The following is a 19,151-nucleotide window of genomic DNA, read 5'->3' on the forward strand; positions in this document are numbered from 1 at the left end:
GTGAGAGAGCGACTTTGGTGGAGCTCGGCTGCCCAGCAAGGTAAAACCACCAGAAAGGTATGAGCAGTAGACATTCAGGCTTGGGTGGTTTACTTGGTATAGTGGATGGTGATGTTGATATACAGATGTTATGCTCTCCTTATCTTGAAAAGGTGTTGGGACTTTGGCTGCTGGTGAAGAAACAAAAGTACTGGAGGTTTATTCAGTAGACTCCTTGCTCCTTCCCCCCTCCCCCCGTTGTTACTTATCTTCCTTCCAGTACCTAAAGGGTGCCTACAGGAGAGCTGGGGAGGGACTCTTTGTCACAGAGTGTAGTGGTAGGACAAGGGGGAATGGCTGTAAACTAAAAGAGAGGAGATTTAGATTAGATATGAGGAGGAAATTCTTCACTCAGAGGATGGTGAGGCCCTGGCACAGGCTGCCCAGAGAAGCTGTGGATGCCCCATCCCTGGAGGTGTTCAAGGCCAGGCTGGGGCTGGTGGGAGGTGTCTCTGCCTGGGCAGGGGGTTGGAACCAGATGGTGTCTAAGGTCCCTTCCAACCCAAGCCATTCTGTGGTTCTGTGATTCTATAATCTTGCTGATTATGGGCAAAAGAACGGCACATATACATCATAATGTGATAAGGACAAGCTCACGGAAGGGCGGAACTAACCAAAAACAGACTTGCATGCATTCTTTGCTGAGGAGAGGCACTGAAAACAACACCGCGTTTACAGCATTTGGTGGCTTTTATTTTCGCGATCCTCACCCTCCCCGCTGCTCCTGCGGGCCCCGGTGGCAGCAAACACCCAACAGCCGTGGGGGGAATCCCCGAGGCCCTCAGCCTCCAGCCCCCTCCCCTTCCCCGGTGGCTCCCTCCCCGCCGCCGCTCCCGGCCCCTCCCAGCCTCCGCGGTGCGGTGCGCTGCGGGCGCCCTCTGGCGGGAGAGGGGCGATGCTCGGCGCTGATTGGCGGGGCGCGGCGCGGCGGGGAGGTGCGGCGCTGATTGGCGGGGCGCTGATTGGCGGGGCGGCGTGGCTGTCGGCCGGAGTGGAGGGCAGCGATGGGCGCCGGGCTCAGCACGGTGAGCGGGGGGGGCGGCCGGGTCCGGCATTTTGGGGCGAAGGTTTTGGGGGAGAGGGGAGGGGCTGCGGATGCCCGCGGCGCTGGGGATGGGGCGGATGGCCAGGCGGTGGTGTCCGGCCCTGGCCCCGCCGATGTAGGGCCCGCAGAGCCTCGGGATCCCCCCCCAGCCGTTAGTTCTCCGTTTCTGCCTATCAGCTCCGTTAGGGCCCAGCTCGCAGCGCACCTGGGCTGTTCTTCCCCGGGCTCCTCCCAGGAGGTTTTTTCACGACCTGACCGCGAGTCACGAATTGCCTTCCCCGAGGCTAACGTGGTGCTAAAGCCGTTCCTCAAAATTAAACTTTGTTCTGCTGAAACAGGCTCTGATCTGGTTAATGGCTTCAGAAAGGGAAGGATTTGATAGCCCACAGCTGCTTCTTTCAGATAGCCATGTGTTTAAATCAAATTAGCTTATTTTAACATGTTCATATCTCATCTGAGACATCATCTGTTGCCGATTCAGCTTGCTGTCTCCACTAGACTTGGTCACCGGTTGCAGTTCTCATTAGGGGTTTATTTGCTGCTCTGTCATTGTCCTAAGCAACATACCCATCCTTTTTTTTTCATGGCTCAATAGCAGAAATTCTTCCTAGAGCTGAAGTAATGTGATGGGTCTGCGGAAATTAAGGAATAAGTTGCTTGTAAACTTCAGCTAATTTAGAAACATCTTCTGTCTGGCTATTTCAGTATTTTCAAATAAAAGTGAAAAATGCAGTGTGTGTGTGGTATGGTATGCTTTCAAGTTAAACCAGCTGCTGATATCTTTTACATTTGTACAGCAGAATTTTAAGAAGAGGGATTTTATGCTGTCTTTCCTTTTAATTTTGCACTTGCCATAGTTTCAGTAATTACATTGGATATCTTATATTCTCCCAACAGCTGTGTCAGGCTCAGAGAGATGTGATTCCAAAATGCTGGCCAGGTCCCTCTAAAACAAAAATGAAGGTAGAAGCTGGTTGTACAGGACTACCAGCTCTTCCAAGAATCATCAAAAGCACCGCACGCAGTCAAAGTATTTTGCAAAATTTTTATTTTCAGTTCTATCTCCGTCGCCCCCCTTTTTTTATATATATAGGTATCGTGGAAGAATGCTGCTGCAGTCACGCTGTTTCACTGCCATGAGTTAAAACCTGGAATAGCAAATGAGGGTCAGAGAGGATTTTTACCCTGAGCATTACCTGGATGCGGTCACTCCCAGCCCCGTCCAGGAGAGTGGAGGGCTCATGAAGGCTTATATCTATGTGCGCACTGGCAGGTGGGGAGCCATGATACGCTGGCCTGAGGAAGGAGCCGCTGTCACAGGGGATCCCTCTGCCCCAGGGGCTGGGTGTGACCCCCGTTGGCATCACCTTGCAAGCCTGGTGGCATGGGATGCAGCAGAGGAGCATTTGGGGATGTCATGGGCAGGAGCCACCTGCGAGTGTGTTCATGTCTTTGGGAGATGGGCAGCTAGCTGCTGGGTGCTGTTTGTGTGTCTGCCTATGCTCATCTGTTGGTCTTGTTAGTGGTTGGACTTGGGGACATGGGGTTGGGTCTGACAACCCTCTGCTGGCATGCCGAGTGTCACAATGTGGGAGCAGCTCTGGGTGCTCACAAGGCAAACTTGTATTACACTGACTGTTTTTTTTTTGATACTTCCTCTTTCCACTCATGTTAGCACAAAGAAAGAGTATTATTGTGGGTGGTTAGATTGTCACGTCACGCTAATATTTTCCTCCTCACCAAAATAACCTTCTATTGTTGTGCACATGTATCTAATGATGTCTCTGTTTTGCTGCAGCTGCGTTGGGTTGTGACATACCCTATATGGCTAATCTACAGCACCATCCGGAGGCTTTTTGGGAATCCCTATCCTGCAATCACTCTGAAGGATCCTGAAGTGAAGTATGCATTGAGGCTGATAGATAAAGAGGTAAGTACGTGTATAGTGCTGAGCATCCTCTCCTTGGATACTGTGAAATGCTTATAGTTTCCTAAATCTTGGGCAATGTTGCAGCAGGGATTGCTTGGGAACAGTAGATATTTTGAAGGCTGCTGAGCTTGTTTCTAGTAAAATCAATTAAATATCTGTATTTTAAGTAAAGAACTTATTTATACCTGCTCCTTGCCTAATATGAGTGAGTTCTGCAGCATGCATTTCTGCAAGCCAGCTGAGTGGTGAATGCTGCTTTAGAAATGACCATACTCATAGTTTCTGTCATATGAGCCTCATGTCATAGAGTACATCAGCAGGAATTCCTAAAATCCCCACTTCTAGATGGGCTGTGAGACAGACGTCATGCAGTCAGGCGGAGCAGGCAGTTCTCATTGTCAGTAGCATTCATTCCAGTAGCTGTCAGAAATATATTGATACTGATTGCTGTTATTGGATTTATGTACACTTACGTGTTACAGGAAGAAATACCTTTAAATGGTGTAGTTCTGACAGCAGCTGAGGTCTCTCAGCTTCTCCTTCTCTCTGTTTAAAGTGGAAGGTGTCTTCTACCTCCTGGGGTGCTCAAGTGGGTTTTCAGAGGAAAGTAGTCACCTTTTCAGTGCTGGATCTTGCTACCAGAATTTGGTAACTCTGCTTGAGGAAAGGGAAACAGCCTCAAAAGATGAAAAGTCCAAATTAACCTTGGATAAGCTGGCCATTAGAAAAAAGTATGAGACAGAAATCTTGCCTTTCAGGTATACATGAAGTCATACCTGAAGATATTTGTAGTGTTGACTTTTTAAGTCAATAGGCTAGTCAAAATGTTATGCGAAGAGTTCTGTTGAAAGGGGCTTGGGACTGGAACAGAGCTTTCTTCAAGGTATGCAGAGTGTGCTGATAGCTTGGCTTTCATTTGTTCAATCAAAGAAAACAATTACTGTGTTTCTGAGCCTTGGTTTCTTGGGAAGTGAAAGCTTCCCCATGGCTTGGGTTGGGCTGCCATACTGGATTTGTTTCCCATGCATACTACAGCAATGGAGTTATTACGTACTCCCCATTTCCTCATGGGATCTGTAGCACGTGGTGGCAGGTATGATCTGCTTGACAGATCGTAACAGAAAATAATTCGCTGTTCACATTACATTTTTTTGCTAAATACTGATCTTTCTCAGTCCATTGTTGTATGTTGTGTAGTCTGTTTTAATCTTGGTATGAAGGAACAGCTCTGCTATAACCTGCTCAAATGCTGCTGCATGGGGTAGCTTGGTCAGTGAGAATATTTTAGTGATGTACGTATAGAAATTTTTGCCTGAATGGGAAATGTATTCTGGAAACAGAAGTTAGTTTTGAAAAATAATAACCTGGTACTGTAAGTACTGTTTTTTGAGAGCTGTAATTCTGTGTTTTCACTAGCAGTTTCTAACATCCTGCCAAAAATCAGCTGCAAACATTCTGAATATTGTACTGCTAAACTTCTCAGCATTGCCATACCTGACTAGCTGGGGAGGAGGAAATTAGTCTTTCTGACAAGCTACAGTTTGTATTTTACAAGCTATTAAAATAGGTGTGAACTTTAATTGAAACATACCTGTCATTACACAAAAACATTTTAATGTCACTTGAGAAGGTAACTGTGGCTTTCAGTGTGGATGTGGAGCTAACTCAAGACATGCATGGTAAATGTCAGTAGGCAGGTTTTTCCTTGGAGTGTTGCATCTTGTTGATTGTGCATCACAACCAAAGACTCTCATATTTTAAGAGTTTCCATTATTCCCATTACCAAGTCGATATTCACTATTCCTTTTTTGTAACAGTAAAGCTCTTGGTAGCTTCACCATCAGAGCACCAAAATGATTTGTTTTTAAAACAAAAATATGAACACGCTTTTTTGGGGAGTAGCTGGGGATTGTAATTTTTAGCCAGAAGTTTTTTGATGATACAGTTGAGAATATGGCTGAACGTACCATTTTGTTGGGCTGTTGCAAGGAGAATTGTTTCGTCCTCCACCCCGTCTGCCTTTGGACATGATGACGGAGGTGCTGTGAGTGTCTTGAGCCTTTTAGTGTTTCTCACAGTTCTCTCTTGTGATGCACAAAAGGCTTATGTTCAGATACCTTGGGCTGAGCTATCTTGAATTTAATTGATGAGAGGGTTAACTGAGAATTCAGGAGTTCACAACATTTTTCTTTCTGCATGCTATTAAGGACGGTATCTTAAAATAAAGGATTACTGGCAAAATCCAGCTTTGAAGCAGTGAAACTGGTGCTTAAATTTTCATGCAGAAACAGCAGTGGACAATGCCAGAGAAGCACTGTTACATCTACATGTCAGTTGTCATTCTAGTGAAGTTCCAGAATAGTCACAGGTACAGAGAAGCACTTTTTAGACTGCTCCTCTATTAATTCACTTCTTTCTTCAGAATTTACCTTAAAGTGATTTGTTGTGAGGAAGATTTTGCCAGCGTGAGCAGAACTCATAATTGAAGACTAGGTGAACTCTGATGAGATGGAAATCTCTGTTGTTTCTTAAAAACAAACAAAAAACCACTGTAATATCTATTTAATAGGATGTTTATGTAAGTTTCTGTAGAGGGGATATAATGTCTCGTAGGGCTTTAAAAAAGAAAGTAATTAAATGAGCTGTTTGGCAGTATGCTGTTTCTTTCTTTTTCACTATTTTAATTCCATTGATGTGAACTGATTTTTAAGAGGTAAAACTTGTGTACTATGAGAAACACTAATCTTTTTGACACCCACTAGTGGCTTCTGAAGTCATCTTCTGCATGGAAATGGTAACTTTATCAGACTTTGAGACGTTGACATAATTTTTGTTTTTTTTTGCATTGAACTCCTATGTGTTTAACCTTTAAATGAGAACTGGAATACTGGTTAGTTTTTTAGCTTGTAGCCTCCTCAAAGAAGGCAATCTAAATGTTCGTACCATTTAGAAAGTTATTTAGTCTTAATCTGCATGAGTACCTCACTAAGTTTTGCAATTAACATATAAATATATTCCAAAACAATATTTGTATATGTCTCTTTTAACTTATTTTTTAAAAATTATTTTTATGTTGTTTCTAAAATATTTTGAGGAAAAGTTAAGTTTTCAGGGAATTTGAGTGAAAAGTTTACCTCTGCAAGATTGTCCTGTTCAGATGAGTTCTTACACTATGCAAAATTTTCAGTTAGGGTGCTGCTGTCCCCTAGATACTTAATCCTGAACAGGCCAGACTTGCGTGTTGATAATACAGGTGAAATTACAGTCATAATATCCCAACAACATAGCTGATGATTATTTTTATTTTCCTCTTTCAGGAAGTTAGTCATGACACAAGAAGATTTCGATTTGCTCTTCCTTCAGTAGATCATGTTCTGGGTCTACCAATAGGTACGTTCTGTCTTTCCTTGCTGTGGATCAAATCCTTGTTAATTTAGAGATTTTGTGGGAGGGGTTTTTTGTTTGTTTGTTTGTTTTTTTACATTTTGAACTGTTGAACTTCAAATACTGTCCATGTGGCTTGAGCTGGTATTTAGGGCTCTGCAGAACAGTCCTCATGCTGTGAGTCATGTGCAGCGTCTGAAGTCTTGTGTTCTTACAGAGAGCATACATTCAGCTTGTTTCTAGGAGGATAGTTGAAACAAACATTGGCCTTTGCTTGTATTTCTCTAATCTTAACTTTCCAATGTGCAGTTTTCCCATGGCTCTTTGTCTCCGTGGTTCCTTTCCGCCCCTCGAGGCAATGTCGCCTCTACCTCTCTGCTAAGGCGTGCATTCCCCAGTGAGCCGCTAACCTCTGAGTTTGCAGCCAGTCTCATGGAACTTCTTCATCACCATGAAGCAGATGTTTCCTGAGGCCTTGCCATGTGGCATATTGCCCTCTGTAATAGCTTAGTGCTGTTTTTTCTTACTGCTTATGTAAAGAGCATTTGACTGTGATGTGTGTTTGATAGGGACTTTGGCTTTAACCACCTTTTGCAAAGGTCTGTGGGTTAGAGGTGCTGGCTGGTGGTCCTTAGGTACCTTTTCAGCATTACAATCTGACCAGATTTGTTTCTCTTTGGTTGATATATTATTCTCTTGATCCTAGTTTCCCTCTCTTTTCCATAATTAACACAGAGGACTGAGCTGTCTCACCTCTGTAATTGTTCTTGTCCTAACAGAAAGGAAGCTGTCTGGGGTGAATTTGGCCTGCTGAATGCCACATCTTCTTGCAATATTTCAGTAAGATCAGGGCAAATCAGCAGATGGTTTCAGTATAGCCCAAGGAGGGATGTGCCTCGCCTTGCATGGTTCCAGGAGCATTGTAGTTGTGCTCGCAAAGGTGCTCTGCTTGGGATAATTTTTTTCATAACTGGGGGAGTGGTTTATTGGGTGAGAGTTGGGGAGCAAAGCAGCTGAAAGTTGGTGAGGGAGGTAAAAGCAGCTGGGAGCAGGAGGCGTGGTAGCCATGGGACAAATACTGGAATGCACTCTGCATGTTCAGTGCAGCACCAGCATTTTGCTTTTACCAGCCAACTTGGGTGTTACAGGAAAGAACACAATTCACTCAGAGTTGGTTTGTGCAGGGCTTCATATGGAGGCCTCCCAGCAGCTGCTGTCCCTTGAGTGAGGAGCTAAAGCTCTAATGGATAAGAGCATAAAGTATGTTTTCCCTTGGAGGAGCACCTTTTTTTTGTATCTGACTAATTCTTACAAGGCTTGTCCTCAGAGCAATCCGTCTGTCGGATTCACAGTCTGCAGGGTTAGTGATGGGTCTGCTCCTGTAGGCAGGGATGACAAGGCTGTCGCTTGCCTGGGAAGATGAACAGGAAGCTGGTGCTGCTGCTGCCTCAGTAATTCCCCAACAGGAAACACATGTGCTTCCAAATGTACATTGACTCACCGTCATATCTACACGCTGCTTCAAGTCAGTTGTGGTTGCTCAGTTCCCAAGTTACCAGGTTGCGCATCTTTATCCATCCGCTGGTTTGCCTCACTGGCCCTCCAGCTTGACAGACCAGCTTCCAATAAAGTATCAGCTTTGTGTATCCCATTACAGGCAGAGGAGCTGTACCATCTTCAGAGAGTTATGTTCATCTTAAGAGACAGTGGTGATAAAATAATGGAAAACAAATCCTCCCTAGATATTCTTCACATGTGCCTCTTAAGAGTATTTGAATTTTGTTGGAAAACCTTTTCAAGGAGTTAAATTCTAGTTGTTTTTTGTTGTTGTTTGTTTTTTGTTTTTTTTTTTTTGTTGTTACTGTTTTTCATTAAAATATAGACATAAAGGAACTATTGCAGAGAGTTCAGCTGATGTGTGAGAGATTGAAACATGATTGCTATTTTATTGTTAAACTGGAGGAATAGCAGGGTTAAAAATGTGCTTTACATCTAGGCAGCCTTAGCAATGGCAGCTGGAAGACCTGGTAGACTGGAGTGATCTGTGGTCAAAGAATTTTCTAACTATGTTGTGACTAAACTATAGCAGTTTATAACAAACACTTTAATGAAGTGGTTTGAATAGCACTCGGCAGTTTCCCCCTCCCATGTTCTTTTTACGCATCTATGATGGAGAGAGATCACACTGTTTGCAAGATCTCACATGCAGTTAGGGCTTTGATGAAATATAAATGAGTGAAGATATCAAAACAGACATGATAGACACACAAAGTTAGCAGCAGGGTTAGCAGCCCTTCCAGGTAGAATCTGTGTCTGGTTAAGAATAACTGTGGCAAGATATTACGATGTCAGGAAAATGAGAAAGGAAAGAGTCGTACCTCCAAAACAAGGTAAACTGAGCTTTGAGGCTGCTTTCACAATTCATGTCAACCTGATAGATCCATAGAAAGAGAAGGCCTTTGAAAGCAAACTGTTTTTTTCATACCTGCACACAGGACAGCATATCTACCTGTCTGCACGGATTGATGGGGCTCTGGTTGTTAGACCGTACACTCCGGTCTCCAGTGATGATGACAAGGGCTTCGTGGATCTTGTTGTCAAGGTGAGAATGTCATACTGCTTTTCCAGGCCAGGCAACTGCTGAGCCCACCCATGCTCTTGCAGTGCTATGTGAAGTCTGATGCACCACGTTCTGTTCAGCTGTGTGCCACTGTGGGCTTTCATTAGTCTAACAAAGAATGTGCAATTACCTACAATCCATGCAGCATTTCACAATCCCTTTTTTACTGAGTGTTCTCATGAGATGCTGCATAATTTTCTGTATTTGCAGACTGCCATTTTCCAGAACCTGTGTACGCTTGCAGATGTTCACATACTTTTTTAATCCTTCTGAATTAAGGAATTAGCCTTGCCTGAACTGTCAGCTTCTTTTATAGCTAATGTAACATGGTCTTTGTGGTTGCTATTAAGAGTGATGATGATTTTTGTTGTTACTGACATGGTGGACTGATGTCATTGATGAAAATGTGATTTTTAATCTTGTGATAATGTACTTTTGTTTTCTCTTGGTATTTATACTACACAAATATATTTAAAGATGACAGTAATTTAAATGGTGAATGGTTGAATCTTCAGTTAGTTGCTCTCCACTCTTTTTGTTACTCTGGCTTTGAGATGCAAACAGTTGGCATCCTGAGAAGTGGTTTTGGGAACATCCCTTTGCAACTGACCTGTCAGGGAACTTAAACAGAAGTTTCTCCATTTTCAGTTGCAGTAGTTAATATATTTTTAACTTGGGTTTAGATCATGTTGTTTATTAGGGATACTTTCTATGTACAGAACTATAATGGAGAAATTGCCAGTCTGTGTCCAGTCTGATCAAAATCGGGGCAAGAGTGTCATTTTAATCTTTATCAGGAAATGTAATGCTTCTCTTTCATTTTCAGTCAAATCTGTCTTGATGTTATTTCTTTATGTAATAATTGATTCCTTTGAAAGAGGATCATGAGTCCATAAATATTTGAATGGCAGAGAGAAGAGCAAATACTCATCTTTGAGCTGTCAGATTAATTGCTTCATTGTTATTTTTTAACAGATTTACTTTAAAGGTGTCCATCCAAAGTTTCCAGATGGAGGGAAGATGTCTCAATACTTAGAGAGCCTGCAAATAGGGGATACTATTGACTTCAGAGGACCAAGTGGCCTGCTTGTCTACAAAGGAAAAGGCAAGGCTGACTCATAAATATAATTTGTCCAGAGTAAACAATACAGAAAAAAAACATTATAAAATAGCAGTAATCCTGATCACATTTTTTTTCCAGCTGAGTTCAGGTCTTTCTCTGCACGAAAGAAAGTGCTAGTGTTATAATTAAGTCAACAGCCATCTTGAGGAGAATTGTTATATCATTGTAGAAGTGCCTGTGTTTTGTACTGTTCTTAAAGAAGGGAATTCTCTCACTGCTTATATGGGCATAGTTTCTACACTGATAAAAACACTTGGTATTTGTGCTGTCCACTGCTAATTTCCCAAGTGAAATTGAACTTTATCAGCAGGAACTACTTTTATGCCAGTATAAAAGATCTTGCTTTGGTATAGTGCAGCCACAAATTTGTCATAAAAATCTTCTGGCAATTCCGTGTGCAGCAGAACTTAAATATGTGGTTTTCCAGATCTTTGTGTTCACATTACCCTGTATGTAGAGACATGTGAATGGAAGAAATACAACATTTGGGGGAATTTCAAGAGCATTGTCAGATTTGGCTGAAACTGTCAAATCAGCTCAAAAGAGCAGATAAATATACAAAAAAAAAATACCCTGCATATTTCAGGTTTTCCTTTAAAATAATCAGCATGGGGGAAAAAAGAGTTCTTAGCAGATAGATTCTGGAAACACTTCTACATAAAGGAATCAAGGCTTCTGAACATTGTTGGGGCTATGGGACTCAAGCAAATAGAAATACAACTAGTAATGGCTTGATGCTGTAGTCACAGAATCAGGAGTGGTACCCCATGTCGGTGTCTGATCGTATTGCCATGTGCCTTAAAATCTCTAATAATCCTTCAGGATTTGTTTTTCTTTGATTCACCTTTGTTTTCTGCTACTATTTTACAAACAGGGAAGGGTGACAGGGCTGAAACAAAGTCAATTAATTAAAAATACTGTGAAGGGATCATAGGCCATTTTTCCTCTTTCTTCAGTGTTTTCCATCTCTTTCTCTTTCAGGCGTGTTTGCTATTCGGCCTGAAAAGAAAGCTGAACCAGTTACTAAAAAAGTCAAATACGTGGGGATGATTGCTGGTGGGACTGGTACGTGCATATAAAGATTCATCCTTGGTTTCTGACAGCTGTTAGATGTGTTTGTTCATATTTTCTGTCACGTGTTTGCTTGTGCTTCCTCTTGCTTCTTTACTCTCTCACATCATTAACCAGCATTTCTCTTTCAGGGATAACACCTATGCTGCAGATCATTCAAGCAATCATGAAAGACAAAGATGACCACACTGTTTGTCAGCTGCTGTTTGCTAATCAGGTAATTCTGTGCTTATTTCTGCTTATAAAGTTTTACTTAACAAACACAACTCCACTCAGCAAGTGAAATTCTTGCTGAGAAAGCATGGTACAAAAATACAAACCCTGGGGGGAGAAATGAACGGAAGTGTTGAAAACTTCCTATATAAAAACACTGTAATGAATTCCTTCGTTAGCATTACTGCTGAAGTGATACTGTCTTCCCAGCTAACACTCTCTGTCCTGTCTCACTGCTTTGCTTCTAATTCAATTTATAAATGTTTTAAAACATTCATCTGTGCACGTTGTTAATGTTTTGGGCAGCTGTCATTCTTAGTGGAAACATGGAAGAGGTGGACATCTGCCTCCTTCAGCAATTGCAGCTCCCCAGCTTCAGAGTAGGGTTTGTATGCTCCTTGAGGATACCTTAGTTAAGAAAAAATTAAAATTGGTTTCCAGCAGCTTCCTTGACTACAAAGCTGTGATTCTTCACAGCTGTCTCATTTCTATTCCCTCCATCAGCTCCTCCATCGGTGTTTCTTTTGCTCTTTGAGCTGTATCATAGTGCAGTGCTGGAAAAAGGGAAGATTCTCATCCATAGAGTATTTGTGATACAGAGATATTTCTTGGATGAAACCAAAGTGACAGTGCACTGCTGAACTATACACCCCTTCTTTGCCTGATGTTCTTCTGGTGTTTATCTTCTTGCTTTTAAAATTTCTCCCTCATGATGAATATCCGTTTCTGGATTATAAAACTCCTCTTCATGCCTGTATTTTTTAGCTTCTTTAGGCTCCCCTTCATCACTCCTCTCTCCTGTGATATTCAATATTCCCATTTCCTTTGGATCATGTCTGAATCATAGAAGTTTTTTTCTACCCAGAAACAATGATCCAAGTGCCTACAATCGCCTTGTTCTGATGCTTTATTAAAGACCTTCTTAAGAGCACTAGTATTGCCCTCTGGTGCTGGTTGGGGCAGCTGCAGAAGTTGATCTCTGCTGCGTGCTTGGAGTTGGCGCAAACTGCAGTAGCTATCAGGGCAGGAGGGCCAACATTTGCTGAGTAATTCCGAATGACTAATATAGGACTAGAGCTCCTTTAACAACCTAAAAAATTTAACCGCTGCTTGTGAGGAGGATTCAGGGAACACTTGCCTATGTATTAGCAACAGCCAGTGTAAACATCAGTCCTTGCCTTTAAGATGTCCATGTACCCAGTAACTGCACAACTATATAGCAGTCTACTGATGGATGGACAGACAAGAAAGCCTACAGACTAGAGTTTTTTTGACATTTAATATTGCAAAGTACTTTTTATATGTGTTTTGTTGATGTTTTATTTTGACCCTCCTGAAAGGGCTGTGTTGGATTACAGACCACAGAGTTTGTGGGTTCATGTGGTGCTTCAAACCAGCCTGCCTTGAGCTGGTCAGTCCCAGTTATAGCCTTTCTGGAACACAGGCAGCTGCAGGTCCAGAAATAGGCACTTTCTTGGCAATAGTTGCTGGCACATTCCTCATCACCCCCACAGTTACAGACATAGTGGTGGCCTCAGTGCCAAATTATTAGGGCTGTGGAGGATGATGCCAGTTTTAGTCTCTACCCTTTCCTTCCTTCCTGAACTGCAGCTGCTTTTATGGGAATAAGGCTTTCTTTTGGCCTTTAACAGTATTGCATCACGGAGGAGCAGAACTTGCCTAACCTTTGTTGTTACATTCAGAACGGGATACCTTTTCGGTTATTTGTTCCACATCTAGTTTAAAAACTAAACAATCTCCGTATAGTAATGCCAATGATTTGAAGTGGCAAAGGTGAAAAACTTGCCTTTTTCCTGATGGAATGGCAAAGTGTGGGGGTAGGGAGATACTTGTGCAGTCATGGTTATTTTTTTGATGAAAATTGCTTATGTAATGGTGGTGCTAAAAGAGGGCTTCACTCTTACGATGTTACCACTAATTCCCTGATAAGTGAAGGTTCTGTGTTTTGATACAGGTGTTGCATTGTTCTGTTGTTTAGAGGGAAGTCATTACGTGGTAAAGATTTAGGGAAGTTCTGAACTTCTTGTTCATTCTGCTACAGGATAGTCATGGAAATAATTTGTATTTATGGGCTCTGTTCAGCTCCTAAAACATAATTGAATAATCTGTTCCATTTCACAAAACTGTAGGGGTCATCTGAGGACTGCATTCAAATGCAGAGCATAATCATTGTTTTCCTTGTCCTGCAGACTGAGAAGGATATCCTGCTACGTTCAGAGCTAGAAGAGATCCAAGTTCAGAATCCCAGTCGTTTTAAGTGTTGGTATACACTGGACAGAGCACCTGAAAGTAAGATCTAACATGCTACCTCCACCAAAGCTTAAGTTATGAGAATTAATGCACATTTGACAGGAGCAATGCTATGTTGTATATGTGTTTCTAGGCTCCTTTGTTGTTTAATGACTCGTGGGTTTATGCAACTCAGAATGCATTCAGCAGCATCATTCCTCACATTGTGATGCACAGAAGCTTGAGATATTATCAGTGTTTCCAAAGCTATGAAGCTCACCTCAAGTGAATGGTAGTGTAATAATGTTCCTCCCACGACTAGACTTGAATATTAGCCATTATTTACTCTGATCCAAGGTAACCTTCCTTTCTCCTTCCCCTTAGCCATAAATATAAGATGGCACCATATTGTCTCACGTTCAGAGCATTCATTAAGGCAGCTGTGAGAGGAGTGGCAGAGGCACTGCACCTCACTGAGATGTGGCTGAATGCAGACTCCTACCTAGCTGTCTCACATGGTGGTTCGCACTAGGTGATCTTTCTAGGCAGTAGATTTGCCTTTGTATTAACAGTGTTTCTCAAAGACAACGTGGTTCCATCTTGGTGCAGTCCAGTTTTAAAGGTAATGTGATCTAGTTGGGTGCTGTAGGTGAGAGGATGAGCTAGCTAAATGTGCCTTCCTCAGCCGTGCAAGTTGGAGGAAGAAAAGCCTGAAGAGTTATTGCCTAAGGTTTCCATGTCACATCAGGGTAGATTCATGCCCCTATTCAGTGGTAGTTTGGAGCAGAGAGGGAAAAGCCACATGCTCTCTTACCTTGTGACCAAGAATACACCTCCCATAGAGTGGTGGGGAGGGTTTTACTGTCCCCAGAGTCTGTTGCTGTCATGCAATTGTCTTCAATTAGTGTTCTCCCTGAATTTCTAAGGCAGCTTAGATTTAGATAAAATTGTTGTTCCTTCTCTTCGGTATTTGTGAATTGTGAACTGATCTTAGGAGTTGTGATAAAAGATCCTTCTTAGACCTTCTCAACACCGTTCTACAGAATTCCACTACCACGCCTCTAAACAGACCTAAACTGGATATTTTTGGATGGGCTGTGGGAGAAAAATGTCTTAATTTTATTGTGCCTAAAGGTTTGGGTCAGCAGCGTTTTGCACCCAGAGCTGGGGATATGATGGGTAAATGTGAATCCTAGTATTAACTGATTAGCACAATGAGTGTTCCTACTGGGAGCAACATCAGCTAGAGTTCTCCTAATGAAGATGTGAACTGTTGGGGTAAGGAGAAGGGATGTTATTTTTTCACAGCTCTGCTTGGTATTTCCTGGGGGCTTTTAGGAAGTTTTATTAAAAGTTAGTCTGTTTTCTCCATGTATCAGATTTCCATCTTAAAAGCAGGAGTGGCAGATTTTCCATGTAGCAGAACTGTGTTGAGGACACTAATGTGAACAGAGTGCACAGATGCTACAGGCCAGAACAGGCCCAATTAAAAAAAAAATCCACACACTACTATTATAAAGTGATTTGTATCTATCTTTTCATCTCCCCCCCCTTCATTTTTTTTTTTAACAGATTGGGAATACAGCCAAGGATTTGTGAGCCAAGATATGATCAGAGACCACCTGCCCCCGCCTCAAAACGATGTTCTGATCCTCATGTGTGGACCTCCACCAATGATCCAATATGCCTGCATTCCCAACCTGGACAAACTGGGCTACACCAAGGACATGAGGTTCTCCTTCTAAAGGAGACTGATACCTCAGTGATCTTGTGAGGAAGGGAAGAAAATACATTTAATGGGGAACAAGACAGTTAGAGAGGTGGGTGATGCACAGTGCTGGGAAGCTACATTTACATTAAAAATAATTAACATTTATCTGAATCTCTGGCCAGTTAGACACGTAAGCTTAACTGTATCATAACTGTACTGTATGTTGCACAGAAACAACTCTATTGCAGAGACATAACGATGTATTGTACTTGCCATGTCTGTCTTGTAGAAATATTATACTCCATCTCAAGGCAGGAAAGTATAGCTTCTTAGGGCGGCAAATACTTGTTTACACTTTTCTTAGCAATGTAAATCAAATGCCAGTAATATCCTATTTCCTAACACTGTGCATACCCAGTATTTGATTTGGTATGAAGCATGAAATATATAGAATGAGCTGGATTACTGACCTTGCTTATGCCAAACTTTAATCCTTACAGAGCTTTTACTATATGAGGGCCAGGAGCCTTTGCCTTGTATGTATAATCTTTACAACACCAGAAGCTTAAAGATTCTTGTTCAGTTGAAGGATGACAATTAACCATTTATGACTTACTGAAGTTGTTCAAGTTGCCTTGTTAAACAAACCAGGAGTAGACACCAATATGAAATTTGTTTCCAGTATATTTTGGAATAGCCTCTCTTCACTGCAAACACTTTTCCAGCTCGTCACATCCTTGGGCAACGAAGGAAACTATGGAAAGCAGGAGGCTTTACACACAGTTCTACAAGTAGCTGGAAATCTTTGCTTATACGTGTGTTGAATACTGAAAAAAATACTAACTTTTGTATTTACTTTTGAATAGCAGACAATGCCATAAGAGTAGGAAAACAATTGTTCTGCAGGTTCTGTGCAGTGAAAAATGCTGGGTGAAAATTAGATCCAGTTTTAGTTTCTTGTTTCCCAGAGTCTGATGAGGAATGAAATCACCACCAAGGTGGGTTCCAGCAGGTAGCCCAGCTTCACGTGCAGTATGCCTACAGTCAGGAGACTCACCTGCGTATCTTGCTCTGGCAAAACCCCAAAGAGTTGGTAAGGATTGCACGGAACAGCCTTAAGTCACCAAACTGACAGTAGATAGAAATGTCTCACTGAATCTAAACTGTTCTTGGATGCTGTTTACTATAGCTCCAATTTATTTTTTTAAATGTAATTTTTTTACAGCAACCTTTTACCTAACCTCTAGTAAACTTGATGCAGCTTGCATGCCGAACCTTCTGCTTCCAAACAGATGCTACTGACATTAGAGCTGTCCCTGCGAGGAATCTGTGTAACTAAAAATTGTGATCTGGTGATAAAATCAGAGTGATTGAAAAGATGTCTAGTGGTATGTGAAGTAATGTGGATGCTAGTTAGCTACAAGTATCAGTGTATAATAAATATAACTTTTAAAAAAAAATTTGGCTAGGTAGTTGAAGCTATAACTTGCCATGCTTTCTTTTGTGCCTGTACAACAGATGTGTACTGTGCATTTAAGAGGTTTCTCAGCATGAATTAGAAGGAAAAAAAGATATTGCACAGTTAATTTAAGGAACCTGAAGTGGATAATACTATTATTAAATTTATTTTATTGACTAGACACTTGCTTCTGAAATCTTGACTTTTTGATGTGTGCTTCTGAAACTTATTCTTTAATACTATGCTGTGGAGTTCAAATAATGCTCAAGTAAGTTTCAGTCCCTTTTTTTGTGAGGCAAAAAGCAGAAATTTGAGAGAAATTATCTTGGATGCTGGTTTGTATCACTAGGGGATAAACAAAGATTTTTTTTCATGACTGTATTTAATGAGGTTTTCATATCCAAAATAGCTAGCTGGTAATGCATCAATTTTTTGTATTACTCTGCTTATCTAAGTACTGGCTTTTTCACATCTATGTAGGAAATAATTTTGCAGGTGACTCATCTATGTGTTACATAGCACATCATCTTCAGCCTCATAAGAGAAAAACGTGTAGAACACTCCAGAAAGTTAATGTTCAAAAAAAAAAAGGGGGGGGGTAGGAGGGGGGCTGTTTGATTTGTTTACTTAAGTGCTTTTGTTTGAATTTGGTGAAAATTGCTGTATTCAGATGACGAATCAAGGAGCAAACTATTGCTGTTTTTCACCCCAATCTCTTAGTTTTATCTTTACTTTATACATCTTCCGTGTGAATATGGGGCTCTTTTAATAGAAAAAATGAAGTTTTTTTTTTTATATGATCTTCTGAAACAAAACGGTGTCCCAATCCCTTTTGCTTGATGGTCCTGTACTGTAACATTTAAACAAGTAATAAAAGTTGGGTTTGCATCTCTTTTGATTCTTTGAGCCACTTCATCTGTCTGTCTTACAGAAAATACTGTGGCGGATGTTATTAGGCAGCTTGCTGTGGCCAGCTCTGAGAGCAGGCTGGTCCTGGAGGGTTTCACCCAGTTCCCAAGTGGACCAGGGCAGCTCTGTGCATCTCCCACATATGCCCTTGCTGGAGGGGAAAGAGACAAGAGCTGCCAGAACCACATCCTCTTGGGAGAGGCAGAAGCAGCTGAAAAAGGGCTTGGGGTGCTGAAACTGAGGGGCAGCTGCAGCCAGGCCCTGTGAAGAGAGGAGATGTATCATCTGACTCCCTAACTACAGGCTGAGAGGCTCCTGCTGACTGCAGAAACAAGTCCTCACAGCAGCAGAGGAGAAACATCACTACAGCAGGGAGTCAGAGGCTTATGATGGGAGGTAAAAAGACTGTTTTCACATTTCCTGGACAATTGTGTGAAACAGCTGGAAACTTGCAAGTAGGGTCCTGTTTCCTACCTAGCAACTGCAGTGATGTTACACTGCAGTTGTACACAGTGGCTGTACAGTTACAGACACCAATGCAATGCTGCTGTGTATGTGGGGGCACACATGACATGGCTTTGTAACAAAAGCAGACTATTCCAACACAACAATGTTAGTACTTGATTCAGCTGGAAAAAGACAAGCATTTGTCTGCATAAGTAGTCTGCATAATTTGATGGAGAAATGCTAGTCAGCTTTTTAATTTAAAGTTTCTTAAATTAAGAAGGGGTGTTTTTTCTGAAGGTAAGGTTTTCTGATGCTTTTTGATCTGAAGAACTACCTGGTGAAACTAACTGGCCAAAAACAGCATGTGCTGCATGTTTCCTGTTTTGGCAGAAGCCTCTCTTCTCTGATCTACGCTTTCGTGAGCTCTTGAGCTCATCCTCACGAGTTTCATGCATTAACCAAGCTATACATGAGAAAATGATGGCAAAGTGAAGAACAAACAAACCAACCCCCTAAACTGCTTCTGCTTACCATTTAAAAAAAAAACAAAAACAAAAACAAAGAAACAAACAAACAAAAAAAAACACAAATGACCTAATTACTTTTGGATTAGACTGAGGTCGGAAACTTACCCAGAAAAATGTACACTCTGTTAGAAAAGCCTGTGGTATCACTGAGTCACCAGTTCAGCCTGGCTAAATAAACGAACAAAGTCAAATTTACATCATTAAATACTCTGTTGTTTGTCCTCGCCTTTATTATCCACAGCACAGATTCTTGGCAAATTCCCACCATTGCTGAGGGGCCAGGCTCCTGAGCGGAAACCCATCAGGCAACCAGGTGAAGGCTGTGGCACACCCTGGGGAATGCAACCTGGATCCCAGAAGCACCAAGGCAGCGTAAGCAGTCTTACCTGAGGTACAAGAGCACCTCTGGAGGAGTCAAATTAA

At 41.9% G+C, this 19,151-nt stretch overlaps 1 protein-coding gene across 1 annotated transcript; it reads left to right on the forward strand.

Moving 5' to 3' along the window:
• Window positions 1-677: 677 nt before the first annotated feature.
• Window positions 678-17,737, forward strand: LOC121064007 (NADH-cytochrome b5 reductase 3). Its single transcript, XM_040545085.1, has 9 exons — window positions 678-1,064; window positions 2,883-3,014; window positions 6,332-6,404; window positions 8,894-9,000; window positions 9,994-10,123; window positions 11,123-11,206; window positions 11,344-11,429; window positions 13,636-13,735; window positions 15,248-17,737. The coding sequence occupies exons 1-9, from the start codon at window positions 1,044-1,046 to the stop codon at window positions 15,418-15,420; spliced, it is 906 nt and encodes a 301-aa protein (XP_040401019.1). The 5' UTR covers window positions 678-1,043; the 3' UTR covers window positions 15,421-17,737.
• The last annotated feature ends 1,414 nt before the right edge of the window (window positions 17,738-19,151 follow it).

Source organism: Cygnus olor, chromosome 1 (assembly GCF_009769625.2).
Source record: "Cygnus olor isolate bCygOlo1 chromosome 1, bCygOlo1.pri.v2, whole genome shotgun sequence".
In the NCBI taxonomy this organism is placed as follows: Eukaryota; Metazoa; Chordata; class Aves; order Anseriformes; family Anatidae; genus Cygnus; species Cygnus olor.

What these genes read in the sequence shown, in the direction of transcription:
- LOC121064007 (XM_040545085.1), top strand. Translation starts at nt 1,044, where the DNA reads ATGGGCGCCGGGCTCAGCACG. An exon ending in TGTTCTGGGTCTACCAATAG is followed by an intron (nt 6,405 to 8,893) that starts GTACGTTCTGTC and finishes ACCTGCACACAG; the next exon opens with GACAGCATATCTACCTGTCT. An exon ending in GATGATTGCTGGTGGGACTG is followed by an intron (nt 11,207 to 11,343) that starts GTACGTGCATAT and finishes TTTCTCTTTCAG; the next exon opens with GGATAACACCTATGCTGCAG.